The 26,021-nt window shown below is 52.6% G+C and overlaps 1 protein-coding gene across 4 annotated transcripts in view; it reads right to left on the bottom strand.

Moving 5' to 3' along the window:
• The window catches only part of EIPR1 (EARP complex and GARP complex interacting protein 1), a 128,161-nt gene that overhangs the window by 78,733 nt on the left and 23,407 nt on the right, over window positions 1-26,021 (bottom strand). For 2 of the 4 annotated variants that reach the window (XM_051833299.2, XM_051833300.2), the window contains one exon: window positions 17,369-17,501. The exons of the other annotated variants lie outside the window; for them this stretch is intronic. In XM_051833299.2, coding sequence (XP_051689259.2) covers window positions 17,369-17,501 — 133 coding nt within the window. The remainder of the gene's footprint in view (window positions 1-17,368; window positions 17,502-26,021) is intronic. 4 annotated transcript variants of the gene reach the window in all.

Here is a 26,021-nt window from a genome sequence, read left to right as displayed (position 1 = left end):
AAAGCACTACAATATGGAATGCAGGTGAACCAAGGTGCAGCTGAAGTGCTCTTCCCACCTCCACTCCTGGCCTTCTGTATCAGTGTCAGTCATTTCCCACCGAGGTATTTACGTTCAGTTCTCCTTCCTCTTTTATGTGTTCTGCACTTTCGCCTGCAAGATGACTCCCCACACTTGACCTCCACCAGGGCAACCTGAGATCAGGAATCTGACGCTGTGCATCCATTCCAGCCTTTATTCCAGGTCCTCATGCAGCCAAGTGACAGTGCTGCCAGCCTGGCCCTTCTGTGAATGTCGCTAGGCCGACCTTCCTGATGGGCACAAATCTCAAAGTGGAGACGGCTGTGCTAATGCCTGGTGCAGATGGCACCTGCTGATGGACACGGGCCCATGGCTTCAGGGGCCTCATACTGCAATGCCACGGTCCTGCTCTGCTCTAGTTCCTCTGGCTGGAGCTGTGCCCAGCTGGCCCGCACTGGACATCTGCAGGTATGTGGTTGGACCCAATTCCCTCTCAGTCTCCTTCCCTTGCTGGTGCTTTATGTAGGATACCGACTTGGTCCACAGCCACAGGTTTCTGGGGGTCTCATCCAGTCCCTGTGGGCACTGTGGTTTGTTTTCCTCAGGACATTCCTTCACAGGAACCTTCACTTGCCTCACACTTGCACTTAGGATTGTACACGGTTTTGGTCTCAGCTTCCTCATTTCTCAGCGACTGGAGACTATGAACCAAACACCAGGTAACAAAAACTGCAGATGGCATTTCCCCACCCAGCAGCTCCTGCCCTCGTGCCAAAGACACAGCACAAGTCTGCTACGGCACCCACATCACAGCCTCAGGAGCCTGCAGAACACAGCACATGACCAACATCTACATCCCAGTCTCAGGATCCCATGGGCATGGCACACGACCAGCACCCACACCTGTCTTGGGAGCCCATGGGGCATGGCACACGACCGGCACCCACACCTGTCTTGGGAGCCCATGGGGCATGGCACACGACCGGCACCCACACCTGTCTTGGGAGCCCATGGGGCATGGCACACGACCGGCACCCACACCTGTCTTGGGAGCCCATGGGGCATGGCACACGACCGGCACCCACACCTGTCTTGGGAGCCCATGGGGCATGGCACACGACCGGCACCCACACCTGTCTCAGGATCCCATGGGGCGTGGCACACGACCGGCACCCACACCTGTCTCAGGATCCCATGGGGCATGGCACACAACCGACACCAACACCTCAGTCTTGGGAACCCACGGGGCATAGCACACAACCGGCACTCATATCTCAATCTCTGGAGAGGAGGGGTGGGGAGACAAGTTATTTAAAGAAATAATGAGGGGCCGGCGCTGTGGTGTAGCAGGTAAAGCCACTGCCTGCAGTGCCGGCATCCCATATGGGCACCAGTTCTAGTCCCGGTTGCTACACTTCCTATCCAGCTATGGCCTGTGAAAGCAGTGGAAGATGGCCCGAGTCCTTGGGCCCCTGCACTAATGTGGGAGACTGGAAGAAGCTCCTGGCTCCTGGCTTCAGTTTGGCGCAGCTCGGGTCATTGCGGCCAATTGGGGAGTGAACTAGCGGATGGAAGACCTCTCTCTCTCTGCCTCTCCTTCTCTCTCTGGGTAACTCTGACTTTCAAGCAAAACAAATAAATCTTTAAAAAAAGATAAAATAATGATTGCAAATGTCCTAAAGTTTGGTGAAAGAGCCTCCAGACTGCAGAACCTGAAAAAATCCCAAATAGGATAAGCCCAAAGACTCCCATTTCAAGGCACATCATAATTAGACTTCTGAAAACCAAAGACAAAGAGGACCACAAACTGAATGGCAGCAGACTTCTCATCCAAAACTATGTGGACCAGGAGGAAGTGGCATTGCATTTTCCCAATGCTCAGAGAAAAGAACAGTCCAAAGTGAATTCTATTTTCAGTGAAAATATTCTTGGGAATGAAGGGGGATAAAGCCATCCCAAAGGAAGGAAAATTAAAAACATTTCCATCAGCAGTCCTATCCTGGAAGAATAGCTAAAAGTTCCCAAGCAGGAAGAAGTGGCAACAGAAGACAGCTTGGGACTTCAGAAAGGAAAGACCAACAAATGGGCTGATGCTGGAGTCCACATAACGAACTCTTTGTCTTCATGAGTGTCTCAGACAGCATTTGATGATCGCTGAAAAATCACACCACCACATCCAGGGGTCAAGTACACAGAAGGAACCAGAGATGGCTGTGTTCAAATCCCAGAGTGGGCAACGGGGGCCTTGTGCAGACGTCAGCACTCCTAGATATCCAGAGCAAATGCTGAGACCAGCCCTTCAGACACACCAACCAAATAAACCAACAATTTCACCAAGCTCAAGTAACCCACAGGAAGGCAAGAAGAGGAGCAAAGAGAACAAAAGGAAACATGGAAACCCTAACAAATCAATGCCTGAACATGAACAATCTATACCAGTTAAAAGACAAGGGTTGGCAGGGTGAAAACACACACAATTATGTACTAGCTACAAAAAATACACCTCTAAATATCCATGGGGCTGCCTTCAGAAGGCCAGTACAGGGGGCCAGCGCTGTGGCACAGTCGATTAATCTTCCAGCTGTGGTGCTGGCATCCCATACGGACACCGGTTCTAGTCCCAGCTGCTCCATTTCTGATCCAGCTCTCTCTGCTGTGGCCTGGGAAAGCAGCAGAAAATGGCCCAAGCATTTGGGCCCCTGCACCCACATGGGAGACCCAGAAGAAGCTTCTGGCTCTGGGCTCCTGGCTCTGGATCGCCTTAGCTCCAGCCATTATGGCCATTTGGAGAGTGAACCAGTGGATGTAAGACCTTTCTCTCTGTCTCTCCTTCTCACTGTCTGTAACTCTACCTCTCAAATAAATAAATAAAATATATAAAAAGAAGGCCAGTATCCATCCAGGACCAGGGTCACTGACCATGATCCCCAAAGCACAGACACTCCTCTTTGTCTTCTATCAACACACTCACCACTGGTGAACAGGTGACAAAAGCAAAGCCGGAGAGGAACAGGAGCAGACACTTTGTGGGTACAGCTCCAGCTTGCACATGGCATTGGGAAGGTTTCCTGGGATTCCTCAAAGTGCAGTGCTCTGTGTTCAGGGCAGTGCCCTGGGCACCCCGGGATGACATGGCTCTGCCCTCCCCAGGAACAGTGTCTGCTCTGTAGGACATGTCAACTCAAACCTCTGCAGTTTAGAGAACAGAGGAATGAAAGGCTATTGATGGTCATGAGCCAAGGGCAGAAAACAGTGTTTCAGGTGTCACTCAAGAGTACACACAGTAAACAGGAGTTTGTGTTTGCCCCTCTAGAGGGTGAAGAACACAAGTGGTCTCCAGACTAGGAAACAGACACTGGAGATCTTATGAAACTCTTCCTTCTTTAAAAACCTTGGTAGCAAGGGCAGAAACACCAGGGAATGCTTGCAGGCTCTTTAAAAATTTTTATTTACCCATTTTCATTTTATTTGACAGGTGGAGAGACAGCAACAGAGAAATGGAGAGAGACCTTCCAACTGCTGGTCACTCCCCAAATGCTTACGACATGCAGGGCTGGGTCATGGCAAAGCCAGGAGCCAGGAACTCAATCCAGGTCTCCCACAAGGGTGGCAGGGACTCAAGTAGTTGAGCCACCCCCTCTGCTTCCCAGGATGTGTATCAGCAGGAAGCTGGATTGGAAGCGAAGGAGCCAGGACTGAATTCCCAGTCCCCCAACATGGGCTGCAGGCAATTTAACCGCTGCTCCAAACACCTTTCCCCAAAGACCTTTAAAAGTCTTGACAATTTAAAAAGAAAAACTTACCTGAACTTCACTATAAGATTGCATTATATTTACCCAGAAAACAAAAATCTTTAGAGTACAATTATAGTTGTATATGACATCTCTTGTTGGCATACAGATAACTTTAAATTATTTATATCAGTTAAACTGGTGAATTTTTTATGCTTCTTTCCTCCCAAAGCATCCTATTTCTTTTTTCCAAATACACAAATCAGTCTGGTTTTCCATACATTATGAGAAATAATTGTGCGATGGGAATAGATTTTTCTTGGGAACTTGATTCTGAAATGTTATCTGCAAGTCCCTGCGTGAATCCATTTCCCTACACCTCTATATTCTTGTCTATAAAATGGGACATATGAAGATGGCCGTCCTCAATACTTAGAAGAAATATCAAATTAACATAGCTTGAAAACTGTTTTGAGAACTGAAAGGCAACTTGCAAACACAGTTACTGCTTTGCCCTGTGTGTGTGCATGGGCAGAAGTGTCTTCAGGAGAGATGTCCCCAGCATCACAGAGCAGAAGCAAACACAGGATTTCTCTCTCCCGCCTCCCGCATCTGTCAACTGGACTGCCCCGTCCAGGACCAGACCCCCCACACCGTCAAGGTGTCTGACAGATCAGATCGTAAAGCAAGACTGTTTATAGATTCTTCTTTTTAGAATCAGATAGAAAAGTCATGCTGAGACCCACACACCTACATTCTTCACCGCGTCTCCATCTCATGCGGACGCCACAGGGCGAATGTGACCAAGGGCAACACCCCAAAGTCCCAGGGTAGAGAAGGTGGCGAGCTTGCACATGGTCAGTGCTCTGAGACCCGGAAGTGAACCCCTTCCACTTTCAGGAAACATAATGAGAGATGAATTACAAATGATTCTTCGCGGTAGGGGTGAGCGCAACCACAAATCCATCCGCGGGTCAAAGAGCTGTGTTCACAGAGCACACGGGAGGCAGCCAGAGTTTTCGTGCAGGCATAACCTGCTGTTCTCTTACAGGAGTTTCTTGTTCTTCCCCTCATACAGTTCCACAAACATTGAGACCCCTAACCCTGCCTCCTCACAGGGACAGGCAGGCCGCGGAGCGGGCAGAGGCGTGGGCTGGAGTGTAAGGCCTAGCGTTCAGTCACCAGACACAGGGTCCCCAGGCAGCATCGCCATTGTCCACCAGCCCCTGCAGACGTGTCAAGTTCCTAGAACAGACAGGATAAGCACTGAGAAGCAGCAAGGGCTCCACCGACCATGAATTCACCACTGGCCGATTTTCCTGTCTCACCAGAGCCACAGACTCATCACAAAGATGCTGAGCTTTATGTCGTTTTCTGGGCTTCATACTCAGACCCAAATGGCTCACATCCATTTTAAAATTGCAGCCATCACTCTAAGCCAAGAGTGACTCATTCCTCGCAAATGCATTTTCAGGTGTAATAACACAATGTTTTCTTTTAAAACAACCCACAAAGAACAACAAAGCACGGTTCCTTGTCCTCTCCAGAACACTGCATGCGAACCTGACACCACTACTTTGGATTAACTATAATCTGCAAGCCCGACTCACAGCATCCCTAGCGGTGACGGTGGCCGCCCGTGCAGAAGGGAGCAAGGTGGCAGGACCTTCTGTGTTTCCTGCATGGTCCCTGGTACACTTTGAATCTTTAAGCAGGTAGATGATCCCCTTCATATATATATATACAAAACACAAAATAAAACCTAGATATCACAGCCCTCAACCCGCGTGCAAGAAGAGTTCCCTCCACGTGCATCTGGAGGTTGATCTGCAGGACAAACAGCGGTGGGCAGTGGCACGGCAGCCACATTGCTACTGGGATGCCTACATCTCGTATCAGAGTGCCTGGGCTCCCGTCCTGGCTCCGCTTCCAATTCCAGACTCCTGCTAACGCACATCTTAGCAGGTAGCACGTGATGGCTCAAATGCATGGGTCCCTGCCACTAACATGGGACATAGTTCCAGGCTCCCGGCTTTGGCCAGACCCATGTGGGTATCTGAGGAGCGAACCATTGGATGGAAGATCCCTGTTTCTGACTTCCTATTAAGTTAAATAAATCAGAATGAATAGGACCATACTCTCGAGCACAATTTATGACCTTCTCATGCACTCAACAGGCACTTATCATACTGCAGGACTTGAGCTAGGCACTGGGCACACAGCAGCGCCCACAGCAGTCTGGACCCAGCCAGGCTCCCAGGAGAAGGCCCCAGGAACCCTGTCACTGCGCTCCGTGGGGATTTCAGCTAACCCTTTGGCACCGTGGGCTGCGAGAGCGCTCAATGGTAACACTCTTGGTTGCCTAGGTTGTTGTGGGACATGGGCACCTTGCACCTAACCGGGGCTCGGCCAAACCAAGGAATGTTTGGCACCTAAGCTTCAGGTGCCAAAGTCAGGGCACTGTGACAAAGAAATGGGAAGTCTGCACAGGACACACTACACTGAAAATCCACCTTACTGACGGGAAGGAACTTTGCCTGTGTGCATGTTAGGGATGGGGGATCCCATGTCTTATCTGACAACCCTACCCCTCCGATGGACACTTCCCACAGCTTGGGAGAGGTTCAGCAGAGATGAGGATCAGCCCAGGGGAGACCCAGCCACCAGGGGGCTGGCGAGCACCTGCGGATCCAAGGCTCCACTGGAGACACAACTGGTGTGAGGCTCCCCTCATCCCACGGGGCAGCCCCCAAGGTGGTCTTTGCTCACACGCAGTCTCAGGCAAAGGGAAGGGGAACTGAGAGCATTAGACATGGTGAGGATGGGACAGACAGGACCTGGATCCTGGAGGGTAGAACTGAGTCAAAGGCAGAGGCCTGGAGGAAGAGCGTCTGAGGTCTGGATGCTGGGGTGAGAATGACAAAAGCCCACGGGGGTGTTCAGGCTGCAGGGGGATGCCGTGGGCGGGAGGGGCAGCAGCAGCACTTCACCCGGCAGGCAAATCCCTCCCACAGCTATAACCTGAAGGCCTGCCAGTTGCTCAAGGCCACAGAGGACAAAAGTCCCCATCTGGCCAAGCAGAGGCTCCCTGTAGCACAGAGCCCGGGCTTGCTAGTGAGCGGGAAGGTTGGGATTGGTGTTTGGGAAAAGCAGTTGAGGGACAAAGGCCCAAGCTGGGGCCTGGGCAGATGAGAAAGGAGAAAATGGGCTCCTGGCGGGGTGGGATGGGGGCCAAGAGGGGCTCACTGTTTGCGCCCAGCCCTCAGCTGAGGTCTCTGTGAGCAGGGAGGCCCAGGGACACCCCACAGAGCAGGACTCGGAAGCCAGCAGCCCCAGCTGTATTTCACTCCGACGGCAGCCTGTCAGCTCCTCGTGGCTGCCGTTACCCGAGGCTGCAGCACGGCCGTGATCTACGGCTCGCTGACACTTCACTGTCCTCTGCTGAGAACTGTGCCGGCCCCAGCCCGGGTGCGAGGCTGCTTCCCACAGGAGCCCCGCGCAGCCTCATCCGTCAGCCCTCGCCATGTCCTTGCGCGCTCCTCTCCAGCACGGCGCACATTAATCCTTTCCAAGGCCTCCCTGAGATCGCACCGTGTATTGGGAAGGACTTTCCAGTTCTCAGTCATTTTCACAGTCCTTGATTCTTTGTTCAAAGACCACTTCTACACAGTCAGATGTCCGGCGTGTCACAGGCTGGGGCACAGGCAGAGGAGCAGGGCCAGCCCAGGGAACTCGCTGCTGCCAGGGGCCTCGCTGATGACCCTGGGTGGCTGTCCTTCTGTGACCCCCTGGGCTCTGCTGTGTGGCTCTGACAGCCTTCAAATCCCACTCCCTCCTATGCTGTCAGCCCTCTCACTGTGCTAGCTACAGACAGCCTCTGACCTAGGCCGGATGTGCCCCCTGTGGCCTCACATGGTGACCACTAGCTTACCCTCCAGACCAGCTACATGTGTGGCCGGTCACCTCTGGCAAAGTCACCGCCTCCGATGCTGTAGATTTAGTGGACAGACCCTGAGCCTCCCCCTCGAGTCCAAATGCACGGATTCAAGAGCAGAGTCCAGTTCCACCTGTCAGCTGCTTTCAAATTTACCAACCGCTTCCACCTTCATGGGTGTTTACGAGGAAGCTTCCAAAGTTCTCTTTTCATCCCCCGAGAAGGGTGCTGTGGAGGTAACACAAAGCAGGCTGCAAAACAGAAGCCGGGCAGCTGCTGTGAGGAGTGGTTAAGTCACTGCTCGGGCCGCCCACATCCCGATTCGGAGCACTGGAGAGTCCTGGCTATTCCTCTTCCGATCCGGCTCCCTGCTAACGCACCAGGAAGGTGGCAGATGACGGCCCAAGTGCTTCAGCTCTGCCACTCACCTGGGAGACGGGGATAGAGTCCTGCTTCCTGGTTTTGGTCTGGCGCAGCAGCAGCTGTGGCAAGCGTTTGGGGGGTTGAAGGAGTGGATGGAAGATCTCTCTTTCTCTCCCAGCCACCCCCGTCTGTCACTCTGCCTTTCAAATAAATAAATAAATAAATAGATCCTTAGGGAAAACCAGACACCAGTGAGCCAGGCTCCTCCCCCGCCCCGCCAGTCCCCTGCCTGAGCCACACCACCTGCCTCTTGCCGGCTCCAAACACAAGTCCCGACAGTGATAACTCAACATGCCTCAGCGAAGGGCTCCTGGCCTCCTGATGTCCCTCTAGCCAGAACCACAGGACACGTGTGTGCAAGCCGAGGGCCTATGTGGCCTCCCACATGGGCTGGGCCACACAGCCCCAGGGACGCTGGAGGCGATGACAGGCAGAGATGCCCCGCCTGGAGTGAGGGCCAATTGGAGGCAGAGGACCCTCCCCACAGCTTCACGTCCATAAAGGACGCTAAGAACCCACGGCTGCCGTGGCTGAAGCATGGCCCCCAGCTGCACCCACCGGAGTAGCTCAGAAGGTGACAGTGCCTGGAGAAGTGCTGAGGTGAAATGAGCCATGGTGTGGCATCCTCAGAAGACGTCAGGACAAAGACACATGCAGAGGGATGACCCTCTGAGGACTCAGCGACATGACCAGGGGCAGCAGGCACCTGCTCCAGCCGCGGACAAGGAAACTGCTGCAGTGCCGGAGGCCACCTCCCAAGGCCGCGGCAGGCAGCACTGGGCAGCCAGCACGTTATCAGGCCTGAGGAGCAAGGCCGGCACACGTCTGCAGGAGAGGGTGGGAAGTGGCAGCGTGTTGTTTACAGGCTTACTGGAAAAATTAAACTCAAATTAGGCTTCATCTAAGCACCCCCTTGTGCACGGCAACCTGGAGGAGGGCCCATAAACGTGGTGCCCTGACGAACGACAGGAGAGGAGCGCGAGGAGGTGCAGGGTGCTCTGGGGAGCGGGCCTTACTCAACATCTTCATTAGTGATCTGCAAGGAGCAGTAAACAGCGCATTAATTAAACGTCCAGATGATACTAAGCGTGGAGGTGCTGCTGAAAGTCAACGAGGACGGAGAAACGACGCCACTGGGAGTGAAGCAACAATGCAGGATGCAAGCTCGGGAAAAGAGCGAATCGAAACGCCAGCCCCGCAGTCTGGACCAGCAGCTCCCTCCGACACGATGGCCGTATGAGAACACTGCAGATGCTTCTCTCTGTGTAACTCCCTCCCTGCAAAGCCCCCTGATCACCACTGACAGACGCAGCAATGCTCACAGGAGTCCCTGGCAGTGAGAACGCCCTGCCTGCTCTTCAAAACCCAGAAGCCAGAACACCTGGTCCCCAGCCTGCAACCCTGACTCAACAAGGGCACCTGTGTGCACAAATGCCGCTGAGTCCACCTGCCACTTGCTCAGGCCAGCCTGCAAAGACAGGAAGCATGGTGCCAGTTGCTGACAGACAGCCATGAGGCTCTGGGCCTTGAGGGGGCCAGGGAACCCTGACATGTGCCCAAGACATGAAGGAATTAGGACACTTGGACTGGTTCAAGCACAGAACATTTGAGTCTACAGTTAGCTACATGTCTAAAGAGATGAAAGAAACATGTTTAGGATCACTGAGCTCATGGTCTCTGAACGCTGTCTCAGATGCCACTCAGAAGTGATTCACCTCCATCCTACCAGACAAGAAGTAACAGTAGGAAGGCAGCATCTTTCTGACAAGGCACATCTGCACAATTCTTGCCCAGAAGTGACACTCCTGGAGTGCCGAGCCTGTGGGACGGACGCTCTGGAGCCAGCTGCACAGTTCTAAGGATACAGTCAGACCACCAGGCTGTCACGGGGAAAATGCCCATCAGGACAGCAAGTGGGAACTGTCCCTGGCTCTTCCTCACTGTCATCACGTTTCCTCAAGTGTAAGACAAGGTGATGAGAAGCAGGAGGTGATCTGCCCAGGTGCCCACTACCAGCAGAGGAGCTGGGGGCTGGCCCTGTGGTGCAGCGGGTTAAGCCACCACTTGCAATGCTCGTATTCCATATCAGAGTGCCAGTCTGAGTCCCAGTTGCTCTGCTGCTTACAATCCAGCTTCCTGCTAATGTACCTGATACGGCAGCAGCAGCAGGACCCACATGGGAGACCCAGATGGATTTCCTGGCTTTGGCCTGGCCCAGACCTGGCTATTGTGCCACTGGGAGGTGAACCAGTGGATGGAGCATGTCTCTCTCTATTGCTCTTCCTTTCAAATAAACAAGTCTGTTTTAAAAAAAGGAGAAGGAGGAGGAGATGACTCTGATGTCTGCTCAGCACTATATAAGCCATGAAGACAATTCAGCCACCACACACAGGCTGTGCCCTGTGTATTCTTCCTCCTCCAGATGACGGCATGCATTGCCGACGGGGCCCCCTGCTTCCTCTGTGCACTTGATGTGTGGAGGTGGGAGTGCCTTTACTTCTCTGCTTAGCTACATCATGTTTATCACTAACAAAACAATTAATTAGAACAGGCAGCAATGAAACTCACGGTTTATAGCACATAGGATTTAGCAAACCCATGCCCTAAAGCAACAGTCATTGAGCTGCATTCGTAAGTTGTTCCACAAGAGAAACCTGGGTGGACTGGTATTGTACGTGGTTTCCTAACACTCACCACACAAAGTGACCCCAGTGAATACTTCCATATGAATCCAAAACCAAAAAGGACCAAAAGCAGTGCACCTGATGATGCTCACACGATGGACCGTTTCAACCTCCAAAGTGAAATCGTCTCCAGTGGACAACTCAGTCAGCTCACAGCCCCTCCAGAAGACACAGGTCATTCAGCGCCCATCAGTCAAGACCACAAAATATGTTTTGTGTTTTTTTTTTTTTAAGATCCATCTATTATTTATTTGAAAGGCAGAGTCACATAGAAACAGAGAGAGAAATCGATTTTCCATCCACTAGTTCACTCCCCAAATGACAGCAACAGCCAGGGCTGGGCCAGCCCAGTCAGAAGCCTGGAACTCCACCCAGGACTCCCACATGCATGCAGGAGCGCAAGGACGTGGGCCATCTTCCGATGCTTTCCCAGGTGCATTAGCAGGGAGCTGGATCAGAAGCACAGCAGCCAGGACTTCCTGTGCCACAGTGCCAGCCCCAACCAATTCTATTGCTGATGGACATCGAGGGTGTTTACCAGTTGAGGCCGGCACAGACAAATCTGCTGTGAACTTCCTGTGAACTTCCTGAGTTTGGTTGTTGCGCCTATTCCAGTGCCACAACTTTTGGGCCACAGGACATGTGCATGCTTAGCTGCAGTAAGCACTGCTGACCCTCAGTGCCCACAGCAGAGAGGACCTCTGAAGGACCAGTCACGGACACAGTCAGACCACTGGGGCCGTCACTGACTCTGACACTGATAGCAACCACAGCCACACAGAGCAGCAGCACTCACCCCATGCACTCACCCCATGCACAACAGTATGAATATACACATGCAGATCCAAGACAGGGTGAGTAAAGCCTTCTGTGTACACACAGATGACACTGTGGTCACAGCAGAGCCACACACAGGCTGGTGTGAGCAGACACATCACACACAAAAGTATAAACATGACACTGGGCACAGCAGGGCCACACACACACAGGCTGGTGTGAGCAGACACATAACACACACAAGTATAAACATGACACTGGGCACAGCAGGGCCACACACAGGCTGGTGTGAGCAGACACATAACACACACAAGTATAAACATGACACTGGGCACAGCAGGGCCCCACACAGGCTGGTGGGAGCAGAGACATCACACACGCAAGTATAAACATGACACTGGGCACAGCAGGGCCACACACAGGCTGGTGTGAGCAGACACATCACACACACAAGTATAAACATGACACTGGGCACAGCAGGGCCACACACAGGCTGGTGTGAGCAGACACATCACACACACAAGTATAAACATGACACTGGGCACAGCAGGGCCACACACAGGCTGGTGGGAGCAGACACATCACACACACAAGTATAAACATGACACTGGGCACAGCAGGGCCACACACAGGCTGGTGGGAGCAGAGACATCACACACGCAAGTATAAACATGACACTGGGCACAGCAGGGCCACACACAGGCTGGTGGGAGCAGAGACAGATCTGCATGCGCACACACACACACACACACACACATCCACCCCAAGTGAGCCAAGGTAGAAACACTTGTGATGATGTATGCATACACACACACACACACACACACACATCAGGATCATATATGCAAATAGCACAGTATAATTCAGAAAAATAAAAAAGAAACTTAGGTGGCAAAGTTTTTAAAGTTTGTTAAAGTTCAACTTCAACATACGCTTTTTCTCAATGACGTCTAAGCAAAGCTTGTATAAGAACAAGAAATCTGAACACAGGAGCTACACAGAGGTTTAAGGTCTGTTGGAAGTCGGGGCTGGCATTGTGGTATTGTTGGTTAAGCCACCATCTGAGATGCCAGCATCCTATATAGAGGATGGGTCCTGGCTGTTCCGCTTCCCATCCAGCATCCAGATCCCTCCTAATGTACCTGGGAAAGCAGCGGAAGATGATCCAAGTATTTGGGTCCCTGCCACACACAGAGACATGGATGCAACTCCAGGCCCCTGGATTTTGCCTGCCCAGCCCTGGACATTGCAGCATTTGTGGAATAAACCAATGGATGGATGATCTCTCTCTTTCCCTCTCTCTTTGCCACCCCCCCCCCCCCGTTACTCTGCCTTTCAAATAAAATAAATAAATTTCTTTAAAAATAAAAAAAAAAAGTCTACCAGAAGGACATCTTGAGGTGGAAACAGGTTGCAGAGGCATCCGGCAGCCAAGACAGAAACCAGGGGCAGGTGTGGACAGCATGTGGGTTAACTCCTCAGTGACTGGGCTTCCTCTAGGTGGCAACAACATGGTCTCCAGGGTCACACAAGGAACCCAGAGTGCACAGTGTCTTACCTTCATTTCCAGTGCACAGAAGCTCCGGCACCTCAAAGCCCACCTGTCACCTGCTGCCATCGCCCACCCTCCCAGGCCTGACCAGCAATTTGCTCCCCGTGTTGGTGGCTATCAAGACCAGCCCAGAGTCTTGCCTGCTGCTACAACACTGTGGAAGCAGCTTCTCCAAGGGCACATCCCTCGCTCTGCTCCCATTTCTTATAAAATGATCAGAAAGAAAGCCTAAAGTTGTTGGGATTTATTTTTGACCTTCATCCCCATGGAGAAGGGGTGACTGCACATACAACACCCACCTGACTGCAGAACCCACCTGTCAATCACCACAGGTAATGGCCAAGGGAAGACCAATCACAGCTACAAATCCTGTCAATAATCTGGGACAGTCCGTGCCCATCACCTGCCCTCACATCCAGAGATTTAACCAGAAGGAAGGGTGCGGAGTCTGAGCTCAGAGTCTGAACGTCCAGCTGTTTGACCCACTGCGAATTCCCTGTCATTTGTAAGGCAGTGTGACGAGAACATCGCTGTGCTCTGCGAGACCTTCGCCTGCGAGCAGCAGACGCTTAAGCAGCTATGAGGGGAAGCTGGTACAGACGCCCCTCGACTTGCGGCAGGGTTAGTCCTGAAAAAGCCGTGAGGGTGACAGCACTGTGGGCCAGAGATGCACTCAGCACAGGTGGCCTCCGAACACCACAGCCGGCAGCTCTTCCCCTCACAGCTGCACAGCTCTGCTGCCAGCACACTGCCCATCGCCAGCCCAGATCAGAACTTCAATCCCAAGGCAGAGTGTCTGCAGAATGCATATGGCTTTAAAAAAAAAAAAAAAAAGATTTATTTTATTTATTTGAAAGACAGAGTTACAGAGAGAGGTAGAGACAGAGAGAGAGAGGTCTTCCATCCACTGGTTCACTCCCCAGATGGCTGCAACCGCCAGAGCTGCACCAATCCGAAGCCAGGGGCCAAGAGCTTCTTCCTGGTCTCCCACATGGGTGCAGAGGCCCAAGGACTTGGGCCATCTTCTACTGCTATCTCAGGCTATAGCAGAGAACTGGATCAGAAAGAGGAGCAGCCGGGACTAGAACTGGCACCCATATGGGATGCCGGTGCTTCAGGCCAGAGCTTTAACCCACTGCACCACAGTGCCAGCCCCTGCATGTGGCTTTTGCACCATCACTGAGTCAAAAACCCTTAGGGTGAACCACTGTAGGTGGGGGCCGTCTGTTGTCTTTATTTAGTCTGTCCTACGACAAATAAAACGGGGAAGAGGGAGGTTTTCCTCACTTGCATTTAAAAAGCCAAGGTGTAAGTTCATCAAGTACTCCCCATTTATTTGTGTGTGTGTGTGTGTGTGTGTGTGTATAAGAGTTCCATCATACGGCACACCTCTACTGATCTGGAGCAGTTCCATGTATAGCAATAAGTGCATAAAACTGAAAAGTTACTATCTATGACAAATATCAATTCCCAGAGTCCTGAAGAAGCACAGGCCTCTCTCACTGGACACTCAGAGACTCTCCTGCTGTGGCCCCTGCCTCCTTCTGTGGCCCCTCCTCCTTCTTTCAAAGGCACACAGAAGGAGGCGCAGCAGACAGCACAGAGAGGCCCACTCCTCGCTAGCAGGAGGCACGCTGGGGAAGGGCCCTGGAGACGGCCCCTGCACTCTGCCCCCCTCTACCTCTGTGGTCCTCCCTGCACCTACTGACCACCCCCCATCCCCCCAGGTGTGTTTCTGAGGTGTGTTTCTCCAGGGCTAGAGGTGTGAAAGTTAAGAGGCGGAAGGCAGGAGAATGTGCCAGGGAAGAGGTCAAGTGCTGGCCACACCATCATGCTGATGCCCCCGGAAGATCAAAGATCAGAGAACAAAGTCACAGGAAGGCACAGGAGCCTCGCAGGCCCTCAGGGAAACCACACAGCACAGGGTGCAGGGGTGTGGATGAAGGAAGGGGGTGGGGAGTAGAGGGCCGCTCCCCCTACAGCCAGCAGGAGGCCAAGATACAGAAGGGATTGGCTCACAAAGACCTACAAGATGCATGAGAAACCTGTCAGCAGAGCCACGGTCAGCTGGGATCCACAGAGACAGAGACTGGGCTCCCACTGGCAGGACATAAGCTACAGGTAAAGTCCACATGCACACAGCTCCCCTGCACAAGAACAGGATGACTCTGGGGGAAGGACAAGCCCTGGGGGCCCCAGCCCTGAGTGCCACCCAGGATCTCCAATAGGATGCACCCAGCTGGCACTCGGAACCACGAAAGGCCACAGCTCCTAGATTCCTACTGTTCACCTTTCTGAACAGAATCACCACAGCTGCTATCCTAGCCGGCTCTGGATGTTGGTCACCTGGGGGCAGATAACGTGCCCAGTGCCCGAGGTCAACAGGCAGCACCTGGCTGCAGCCAGAGCCCACACTGCACAGGGGCCTCTGTGGTGAGTGCAGCGTGGAGCTGAGGCTCCTGGCTGAGGCTCTTGGAGGGCCAGACTCGGAGCTCTGTGGCTGCTTTCTTTTGGTGCCAGCAGCCCCAGCGACCTGCTTCTGCCCCATGGAATGCAGTCAGGTGAAGTGCTGCATGGCATGACAAAGAAGAGAGCATTTTGGAGGAGAAATTAAGATCAGCTGACTCTGAGTTTATCAGAAGGGAGAACCAAAGGTTGCTATTTTTCGTAGGTAGAAACTTCTGGTTCTTTCCAAGGCTGTACCCTCCCCTAAAAGATGGGGTGAGGGCCCTGACTGGGACAAGAGAAGGCAGAAGTGAGAGCTCCAGGTGGGTGAGGCTGCGATGGGACAGCAGCAACAGGCACAGGCAGCCTCACGTGAACTGGCCTGGAACACAGGGAACACCCTCAAAACCACGCGCCAGGAGCGCGATGGGGGTGCACACTTAGGTGCTATCAAGTAAGGTTTATCCTTAGTGGCTCAGCCAAGTGGCTGCACGGACGCATAAACGCAGAGGATGATGTGGTAGAGCCACCCCATGGTCACAGCCTGAGGACAGTAACTGACGTCCTCAGCAGTAAGGAGTGAAAAAGAAAGGAGCAGCCGGGTCCAGAGAAGCCGAAAGAGGAGGGACAAGGCTGGGAGCGCACTGGGAGGCTCTTCTCAGTGGACAGAGGAAGACTGCTTTGTGCTGGGGCCAGTGCTGTGGCAGGGAAGGCTAAGCTCCATCTGTAGCTCCGGCTTCCCACATGGGCACTGAGTCCCGCCTGCTCCACTTCCAATCCAGCTCCCTGCTAATGCACCTGGAAAAGCAGCAGAGTGGCCCAAGTGCCTGGGTCTCTGCACCATATGGGAGACCCAAAAGAAGCTCCTGGCTCCTGGCTTTGGCCTGGCCCAGCCCTGGCCGTTTAGGCCATATGGAGAGGGAACCAGCAGACAAAAGATCTCTCTCTCTCTCTCTCTCTCTTTCTCCCTCTCTCTCTGATCTCTGCCTTTAAAACAGAAAGAAAGAACACTTTGTGCTGTCACTGCGATGCGAGTGACAGCAGGGAGAAAACAGCCGCACTCACAGAAGCAGGCGCCTAAGCAGTGATTCTGCAACTCGGGGATCCAGCAACCAGTGACGCAACCAACGTGACCTCACACAGGAGCACTTTCAAGGCTAGGGTTGGAAAGGGAAAACGAGGTAGAATGTGTTCCACTCCACCGTTCTTGCAAGGAACGTTCTTGCAAGCTGAACAAAGGAAGGCAGCGTTAAGAACGTGAGATGTTTTCCCAGAGCCAGAATTTGGAAAGGAGGCTCTCACAGCGACACTGCAGGAGATAAGGCAGAGGTGGCTTGGTCAAGTGACTCAGGCATTTGGACTAATCCAAAGGTGCCAGACAAGGAACAGCTAAACCACAGGTGAGAAGCAGCTACGTGACACCCACCTGCACGTACATGTGACACAGGTGTTAGCAGACTGGGAGCCAGTCACGTGCTCCCCTTACACACACACACACACACACACACACGCGGACGCAATGAGAAAGGCAAATCCTCACCGTTCTCCTGAGTGAGGTGGCTGGCATCAGGTTGCCTGTGACTTCCTTTGGAGAACCTCAGCATGGCACTCCCCTGACCCCAGAAGTCAAAGTTCCTGGGCCAGCTACGCTCCAACTTCAACCCTTGCACTCTTAGGGTTACAATGCCTTCGGCAAATATCTACTCACAACAGCACAGAGCCTTCACTGTGATCACTTAACAACACGCGGACGCCTCGGCGGCGCCTCTGGCTGGGGCGTGCGCAGGTCTGAGAAACTTACTTTTGCTGTAGCAGGTCACCAGCACTCCTTTGTCCGCAGGGCTGGCACTGATGTGCCAGATTTCGCCCACTTGGTGGAGGAGGACGTTTTTATTTATAATATTATTTTCATCGTCAAAATCTATGATGTGGATCTACAAATGCGAGAGAAGGGCACGTCAGGATCTCCGACACTGTCCTCAGCACCTTAATTAAACGTCATGATTACACAGAATAATCAAACACATGTTTCATGACAGATACAGCTTTAATGAACTGTTATCCTTACTATGCCAATGGCGTACACGTCTGACTGTACTTCTTACTGCTCTCCATTCCAAAGACAAGGTGTGAAACCCCGGTGGAGCACCGTTAAGGCCGCAAACTGCACAGTGCTGCCCTTGGGTCACGGCCATGCTAAAGAAATGATTCTCCCAAAGCTCCGTCCCTGAGCGGCTCTGGGGTTAGGCCACTGCTGGTATCAGCTGGTCAGGGTTCTCCAAATCAGCAGGAACCTCTGTGGGGCCATGGGAGAGAGAAGGGAGCCGGCCATGGAGGTCTGGGAGTGACCATGCCTGGCCACTCTGCAGTGGGCAGAACTCAGCTCCGAAGTGATTAAGGTGAGAAAGAGGGACAGAGGATCATGAATTCACACATTTTTAGCTTTTTAAAAAAGAGTCTAATGGCTGTCAGCACATATGAACAGAAAACATTAATTATAACACTGCTACATTTAGGTCACTAAATGAAAAGGTTAAGCACACTATCTCTACACTTTTCTGGGTAATTTTAGAGGAATTAATATGATTTTGGGGGGCCAGCACTGTGGTGTAACAGATAAAGCCGCCACTTGCAGTGCCGGCATCCATATGGGCACCAGTTCTAGTCCCAGCGGCTCCACTTCTGACCCAGCTCTCTGTTATGGCCTGGGAAAGCAGTGGAAGATGGCCCAGCCCAAGTCCTTGGACTCCTGCAGTCACATGGGAGACCTACAAGAAGCTGCTCCTGGCTTCAGATTGGCCCAGCTCTGGCCATGTGGCCATTTGGGGAGTGGGCCAGCAGATAGAAGACCTCTCTCTCTCTCTTTCTCTGCCTCTTGGTAGCTCTGCCTTTCAAATAAATAAATAAATCTTTAAAAAAGAAAAAAACTATTTTAACATTCCATATCTTATTGACACTCAAGTCCATGGGAAAACATAATTCTTCTTTTAAAAATAAATATACGCTGCACAGGCGTTGTGGCTTAGGAGGTTAATCCTCCGTTTGCGGTGCCAGCATCCCAAAGGGGCGCTGGTTTTAGTCCCAGTTGCTCCACTTCCAATCCAGCTCTCTGCTATGGCCTGGGAGAGCAGTAGAAGATGGCCCAAGTTCTTGGGCCCCTGCACCCACGTGGGAGATCAGGAAGAAGTGCCTGGCTCCTGGCTTCGGTTGGCACAGCTCCAGCCGTTGAGGCCATTTGGAGAGTGAACCAATGAAAGGAAGACCTTTCTCTCTCTCTCTCTCTCCCTCTCACTGTCTGTAACTCTACCTCTCAAATAAAATAAATAAAATCTTAAAAAAATAAAATAAATATGTGCTAAGAAAAAAATTATGGACCTGCACATAGAGTTCTAGAATGTTCACGATGGCATTGATTACTGCAATGAACAGTTAGACAGAAATGTCTAGGACGAGGGAGTTGTTCAAATAACCTGCAGTGCTAAACTGTAGTCTTCAAAAATTCACAGAAAATCCAATTATGAAAAAACACATGGATCCCAAAAATTCTCGCACCAAAATAAACTCATCTTTTAATTTCATTTTTGATGCACTTTTTTAAAAAGATTTTATTTATTTATTTCAGAGGCAGAGAGAGAGGGAGAGACAGAAAGAAAGGTCTTCTATGTACTGGTTCACTCCCCAGATGGCAGCAACGGCAGGAGCTGAGCAGATCTGAAGCCAGGAGCCAGGAGCTTCTTCTGGGTTTCCCATGGTGGTGCAGGGAGAGCTGGCTCAGAAGGGGTGCAGCTGGTACATGAACTGGCGCCCACGTGGAATGACAGTGCCACAGGCAGAAGCTTACCCACTAATACCACAGCTCCGGCCACAGCCAAGAGCTTTTAGTGTACCCTCATATAACACTATGAAGTCTTTCAATGGACAGTAGATTATTTAATGCCATGGAAAAATGCCCAAATATATGTTTAATTAAGAGACAATGTAGAAAAAGAACTGAACAAATGCAACAACCATTTTGTTATTTATAAAACGTGTGCCTGTCCTGCTGACAGAACCAAGAGGTGAGTGGGTATCTCTGGGCAGTGGGACTGCAGGTGTTTTCTGTGGTTGATTTCTATTGTTAACACTAGGTGTCCCTTTAGAAAATGTCTTCATGGTACTCAACAGCACCTCCAGGATGCACCTGCTTCAGGTGCACACCTTCCTCTTACCCTGGGGTCTGATGGAAAAACACCCTCCTGCCCCCTTAACCAGTCACTCCGGGCTGAGTATGGCTCAGAGCAGAGTTCAAATACGTGTGGCAGGAAGAGACTGACAGCGTCTCCTGGGGTACCGAGAAGCCAGCCCAACACATGCACACCTGTCCACCTCTCAGGGAGAGTCCAACACCCACCTCTCTCAGCTCTAGAACTGTCTGCAGCCTGCCCAGTGTGTTCCCAGCAGGCTGACACATGCCTGGCAGTGGCTTCTCCACCACAATCACCTGAGAACCAGGAAGGCACGCAGCTCTTCTGTGTGAAGTGGAGGCTGACTATACTCTTTCTCCTCTCCACACCCGGGAACACGTCACACCTTCAAAAATCTACTGACTAGTAACCAGCAGATTGTTAAGTAGCTATTGGTCATTGAGAAAAACATTGGGCAGTGCTTATGCAGTTAAACAAGCACATGTCCCACGGCCCAGCAAGTGTATGGTGGGAACAGACTCAACAACCAAACCAAGACAGGCACAATAAAATTCGCAGCAGATTTATCCATGCTGGCCCAAAATAGAAAACACCCTCGATGTCCATCTGCATCAGACCGGATCAGGGTCAGCATTGTGGCACAGCGAGTCCTGACTGCTCCACTTCTGATCCAGCTCCCTGCTAATGCACCTGGGAAGGTAGCAGAAGATGACCCAAGTGCTTGGGCCCCTACACCCACATGGGAGACTCAAATGAAGTTGCAGACTCCTGCCTTCAGCCTGGTCCACCCCTCTGCTGTTGCAGTCATTTGGGGAGTGAACCAGCAGATGGAAAATCTCTGTCTATCTGTCTCCCTCTCTGTCATTCTGCCTTTCAAGTAAATAAAATAAATCTTAAACAAAAATAGAACGGGTAAATAAACTGTGGCATATTCACAAAATGGAATATTTACAATGATGAAAAATATACTACAGACTTACAGACTATGAGGCATGACAAAAGCCAGACACAAGCACAGCACACAGTGATTCCCTTCATGGGAAGTTCAAAAATGGCCAAACTAATTGGGGCAAAAGCAGTGACCACTCAGAGCAGGGCCTGTGAGACGGGGGCTCCTGGGGTGCTGGGACAGAACTGTGAGGGGCTGGGTGCATGTGTGCACATGGGTACCTTTGTGTGTAGGAATGTGAGACACAGCATAAAAGCGTATTAAGCTGGATCCTTTGATGTGTGCACCTTAATGTAAGTTACATGTCACAAACAGAAATTCATCAGAGTGAATATAAGTAACAAACAGGTGAGGGAGATTCACCCTTTGTTGTAACCGATGAACTAAAAATTTTAAATTTAAGAATTTTGTCACGGCAATTAATATTCATTATATAAGCCAAGTTTACTTAATCATTTACATCCAGTGCTGGGAAGGCTACAGTTAAACTGGTACATACTGTAATCTGTATAATTCTTTCAGGCGGTTTATTACAATATATAAGAACTATATAAATGTTGAAACAGAAACAATTTGATTTCTTGAAATCTGCCCCCAAAGTAAACAAAAAAATTAGAATTATGGAATATTATGTAGTTCTAAAAATTGTGATTAAGGGCAATAATAAGCACCAGAAGTGTGAAGAGAATACTCCATTTTAAAAAGCAGACTATAAAATGGCTGCTATTACATAAACCACCCCACGTGGAAAAGGACTAAAAGGCAACATACAAAGTCAGAAATGATTCTGCTGGTGCTTGGGAGTTCTTTTCCTCTGTATTCAACACACTTCCTACTTACCAGGAAATCCATTAACACTGAAAACCAGCTTGCAGTTAATGTACTGTTTTGCCACATCTCTGAAACACACTACTGCATCAGCAGCCGGACTGGCAGGAACCCCACACAGCAGCTGCCTCTGTCTGGCTGGGCCCCCTTCCTGGGCCCCTGGCCTCTCCAGCCCCCTGTGTCTGACAGATTCTCCTGTCTCCCGCCTCCACAGTGCTGGCCTCTCTTCTCACCGCCTCCCCATGCCCTCTTGCGTAAGAAGACACGAAACAAATGCTTCCCACGCCGGCCCTGCTGCGTGACCTGAATATGCTGCCCTTCAAATCCACTCTCTTCTCCACCACACGCGGGGTCAGCCACACACTGGCTGCAGAGACGTGGGCTCTGCTAACGCGACACCCTCCAACAGGGCCGCCTCCACTTGCCTGCTCAGCTAGAGGAGCCACTCAGGTTCCTCCACCTCCCCTTGTTTCATAAATCCATAGACAAACCCAAAGCCCACAGCCCACCCCTCGGCGAGACATTAAGAGGAACACACTGGGTAGGGACAGGTGCCGAGCTGAGTGCTGCAGCCCTGATGACGAGGCAGCCATAACCATGCCCTCCAGGAGCTGCTGCTGAGGCTCACTCAGTACAAGCCAGGGCTTACAGGAGCCCTGAGGAGGGGCACAGGCTGCGGCCCACACCACGCCGGGGGACGTCCCCTCCACCTGCCAGGGTGCCTCCGCGGGCAGCAGCGAGCAACAGCCTTGACCTCAGCTCTCTTCTCCGGGCACTACCCTGCCGCCCAGCTCATGGGGAGGACACAGCAATGCCTGGCTGAAAAACAGACGCAGTTACAGCCAGTTACATAAACAAGTGAATCGCTGATTTGTAACGGCTGAGCAGGTCGGGAACAACAAGGTGGGAACAACGTAGCCAGTGCTTAAAGACCACGCTGAATTCTGGTTTTTACAGGTCTTAGCGGTGCATAATGAAGGTCAAGCTCATATAACTTGAGGCACATTATTAAAACATTCCAAGCTAAATTTACCAGTGCTGGGCTAAGGCCATAGACAAGCAAATAAACACTTAAGATATGAAGTTGATTAGGGGCCCGTAAAGATGGTCTAGCGCCCCCTCACTTCCTGAAGAACCCCGGCTTGGACAAGAGCTGCACGTGCACAGCAAGAACTGGCTGCAGAGGGCAGGGCCAGGCACAACTGGGAAGAGGCGGGGAGATGACAAGGAAAGGACCACGGATGAAAAACCAAAAGCCACCTACATGGGACAGTTAAGGATCGAATGGCCTCCCCCCAGGCAAGAGGTCCTCCAGCCATGGGCTGCAGCCGTTGGTTCCTGCCCTGACTCCAGGAACACTTGGCCCCACTACCCACCATTAACTCCCCCTGCCCGCAGCCCCCACTGTGTCCTTGTCCACTGTTGCCAAGGAGCCTCCACTTGTCCACTGCTCCCAGGAGCACTCTCACTGGGCACAGGGAGGTCCTGGAATGTGGACCATCCTGACAACCACACACAATGTGGCCGGGGTGAGAGCTGGGGGAGAGCAGGCGTTCTGCTCGTCTCATGGACCCCATTTCTTTACTCCCAGGGACGTCTGTGACGCTGACAGCAGGGAGGGACCCTGCTGCATCTCGTCTCCCTGCAGCATGAGAGGCTGACACAACAGTGACCCCTGAGCCAGCAGGCCCGGGCTCCAGTTTGGATCTGCCACCAACGGGCTGTGCCGCCCTGGGCAAACCACCAGCGCCTCCTGGGCTTCCACTTCAGCACTGTGTGAATTTGGGGAGCCCTTTGTCTAAGGGAAACACGTGGGGTCCTTTAGTTAGGAATTTAAATGAAAAGCAATGGGATTATGACGTGTGTGACACATTTCCCAAGGCTTCCTAGGCCCATGGTCTGGATGCTGTCTGCCTGTCCCCATTAATACTCCGTACTTGAGCACACAGGTCCAGGATTAACAGCCTGGGACATGGAGAATCCCACATTCAAGGATCTCCCTGTGCACAGAGAGGTGCTCCACGGAATAGTGGGCAAGATGACAGCTCATCTACAGCAGGGGTCAAGGACGAGGCAACACCAGAACTGAACCACACCACTGCACACCACCAACAGTCCCTGGACAATCACACTTCTGGATACAAGTACGAAATTAGAAAGACATGACTAAACTCTGCAGCTTAAAAACAAATAGTCATGGGGCATAACAGACGCGGGAGACCAGGATTCTCAGATAGCAAAGAGTACAACAGAGTCGAGAAAGACAGGAACCGTGGTGGAAGGGACTCTAGGCTGCCTCCATCTTTACCAGGGCTACCTGAACTGTTCTAGGCACAGGATTCCAAGGAAACACAGCCCACCACTCCCAACGTCCTGGAGAAATGCTTCGGGAACCCTCACGGAAAGGCCTGCTGGAAAAAACCAGAGAAGCAAAGTCCCCATGTGTTTTTCCCAGCAGGTTTTCTTACCAGGAAGAGACCCTGCTGGGCCCCAGCTACACCACACCCGGGCTGAGGGCTGCAACTCCGGAGGGTCCATGAAGGGCCTACTGCATTTACTCCTCAGGACTCCAGGGGACAGAGCAACACTGGGTTCTGACCCAGTTCTTCCTGAAATCTAAAGCAAAGATCTGCAGGATTTCATTGTAGCAAAAAACATGGAACTGGATGCCAGGCCTGGGGTTCCTAGTTATGTTTCTCTTTCAGACTGAAAGAAATGTCATTTATTGTCTGAAAATGTCATGGGATAACCTCAGATTTCCCTGTGAAAAATGAGTACTCTTGTAGCATTAGAACTAATGATTATATGGGGTTATGGCCTTCCTTAAAATCCACCCCTCAAAGGACAGCATCAGCAGGTCACAACCATAAACAGCTGTCGGTCCTCCAAACACGCACCACACACGTGAGGGGTGGACGGGTGTGGAAGTACCATGGAGAAAAACAAGCGCAGAGGAGAAATAGCTGGACCTACAACAGGGGGCCTCTGCTGAGGGGCCGGGCACACAAAGACCGCAGCCAAGAAGGGAAGGCACTCACCGCCCAGCTGAGAACGTGGGGGTGGCATGGGAGGGACTTCACAGGAAGATGACAGCAGGGCCACCTGGAGGCAAGGGGAGGATTCAAAAACCCTGCACAGAGAATCATGAACTTTGCCCCTCAACCGCAGAACGCGCCGGAGGTTAGCCAGGAATGCCGACAGGCCTGGGAGGCAAACCGTCTTCAAAGAGGCTGCGAGGAAGCAGCGGAAGACCAGGTCTTTAACTCTTAGACCTGTCTGCAAGCTTGAAAGAACCTCCTGAAGAAGCCTGCAGAGCGGCAGAGCACGCGAGCACACGGACAGCACAGGGCCCCACAGTGCGGCAGAGCACGTGAGCACACGGACAGCACAGGGCCCCACAGTGCGGCAGAGCATGTGAGCACACGGACAGCACAGGGCCCCGCAGTGTGGCAGAGCACGCGAGCACACAGACAACACAGGGCCCTGCAGTGTGGCAGAGCACGCGAGCACACGGACAACACAGGGCCCCGCAGTGTGGCAGAGCACGTGAGCACATGGACAACACAGGGCCCCGCAGTGTGGCAGAGCACGCGAGCACACGGACAGCACAGGGCCCCGCAGTGCGGCAGAGCACGCGAGCACACGGACAGCACAGGGCCCCACAGTGCGGCAGAGCATGTGAGCACACGGACAGCACAGGGCCCCGCAGTGTGGCAGAGCACGCGAGCACACAGACAACACAGGGCCCTGCAGTGTGGCAGAGCACGCGAGCACACGGACAACACAGGGCCCCGCAGTGTGGCAGAGCACGTGAGCACATGGACAACACAGGGCCCCGCAGTGTGGCAGAGCACGCGAGCACACGGACAGCACAGGGCCCCGCAGTGTGGCAGAGCACATGAGCACAAGGACAGCACAGGGCCCCGCAGTGTGGCAGAGCACGCGAGCACACGGACAGCACAGGGCCCCGCGGTGCGGCAGAGCACGCGAGCACACGGACAGCACAGGGCCCCGCGGTGCGGCAGAGCACGCGAGCACACGGACAGCACAGGGCCCCGCGGTGCGGCAGAGCACGCGAGCACACGGACAGCACAGGGCTCCACGGTGTGGCAGAGCACGCGAGCACACGGACAGCACAGGGCTCCACGGTGCGGCAGAGCACGTGAGCACACGGACAGCACAGGGCCCCACAGTGCGGCAGAGCACGCGAGCACACGGACAGCACAGGGCCCGCAGTGCGGCAGAGCACACGAGCACATGGACAGCACAGGGCCCCGCAGTGTGGCAGAGTACGCGAGCACACGGACAGCACAGGGCCCCACAGTGCGGCAGAGCACGTGAGCACACGGACAGCACAGGGCCCCGCAGTGTGGCAGAGTACGCGAGCACACGGACAGCGCAGGGCCCCGCAGTGCGGCAGAGCACGCAAGCACACGGACAGCACAGGGCCCTGTGGTAAGAACCCACACTGGCAAAAAGAAGAGCGGCAAGGC

The sequence above is a fragment of the Oryctolagus cuniculus genome, chromosome 2, assembly GCF_964237555.1.
Source record: "Oryctolagus cuniculus chromosome 2, mOryCun1.1, whole genome shotgun sequence".
NCBI classification, from domain to species: Eukaryota; Metazoa; Chordata; class Mammalia; order Lagomorpha; family Leporidae; genus Oryctolagus; species Oryctolagus cuniculus.
Note: the sequence above shows the minus strand (reverse complement) of the source record. Positions and strands in the feature narration are given on the sequence as shown.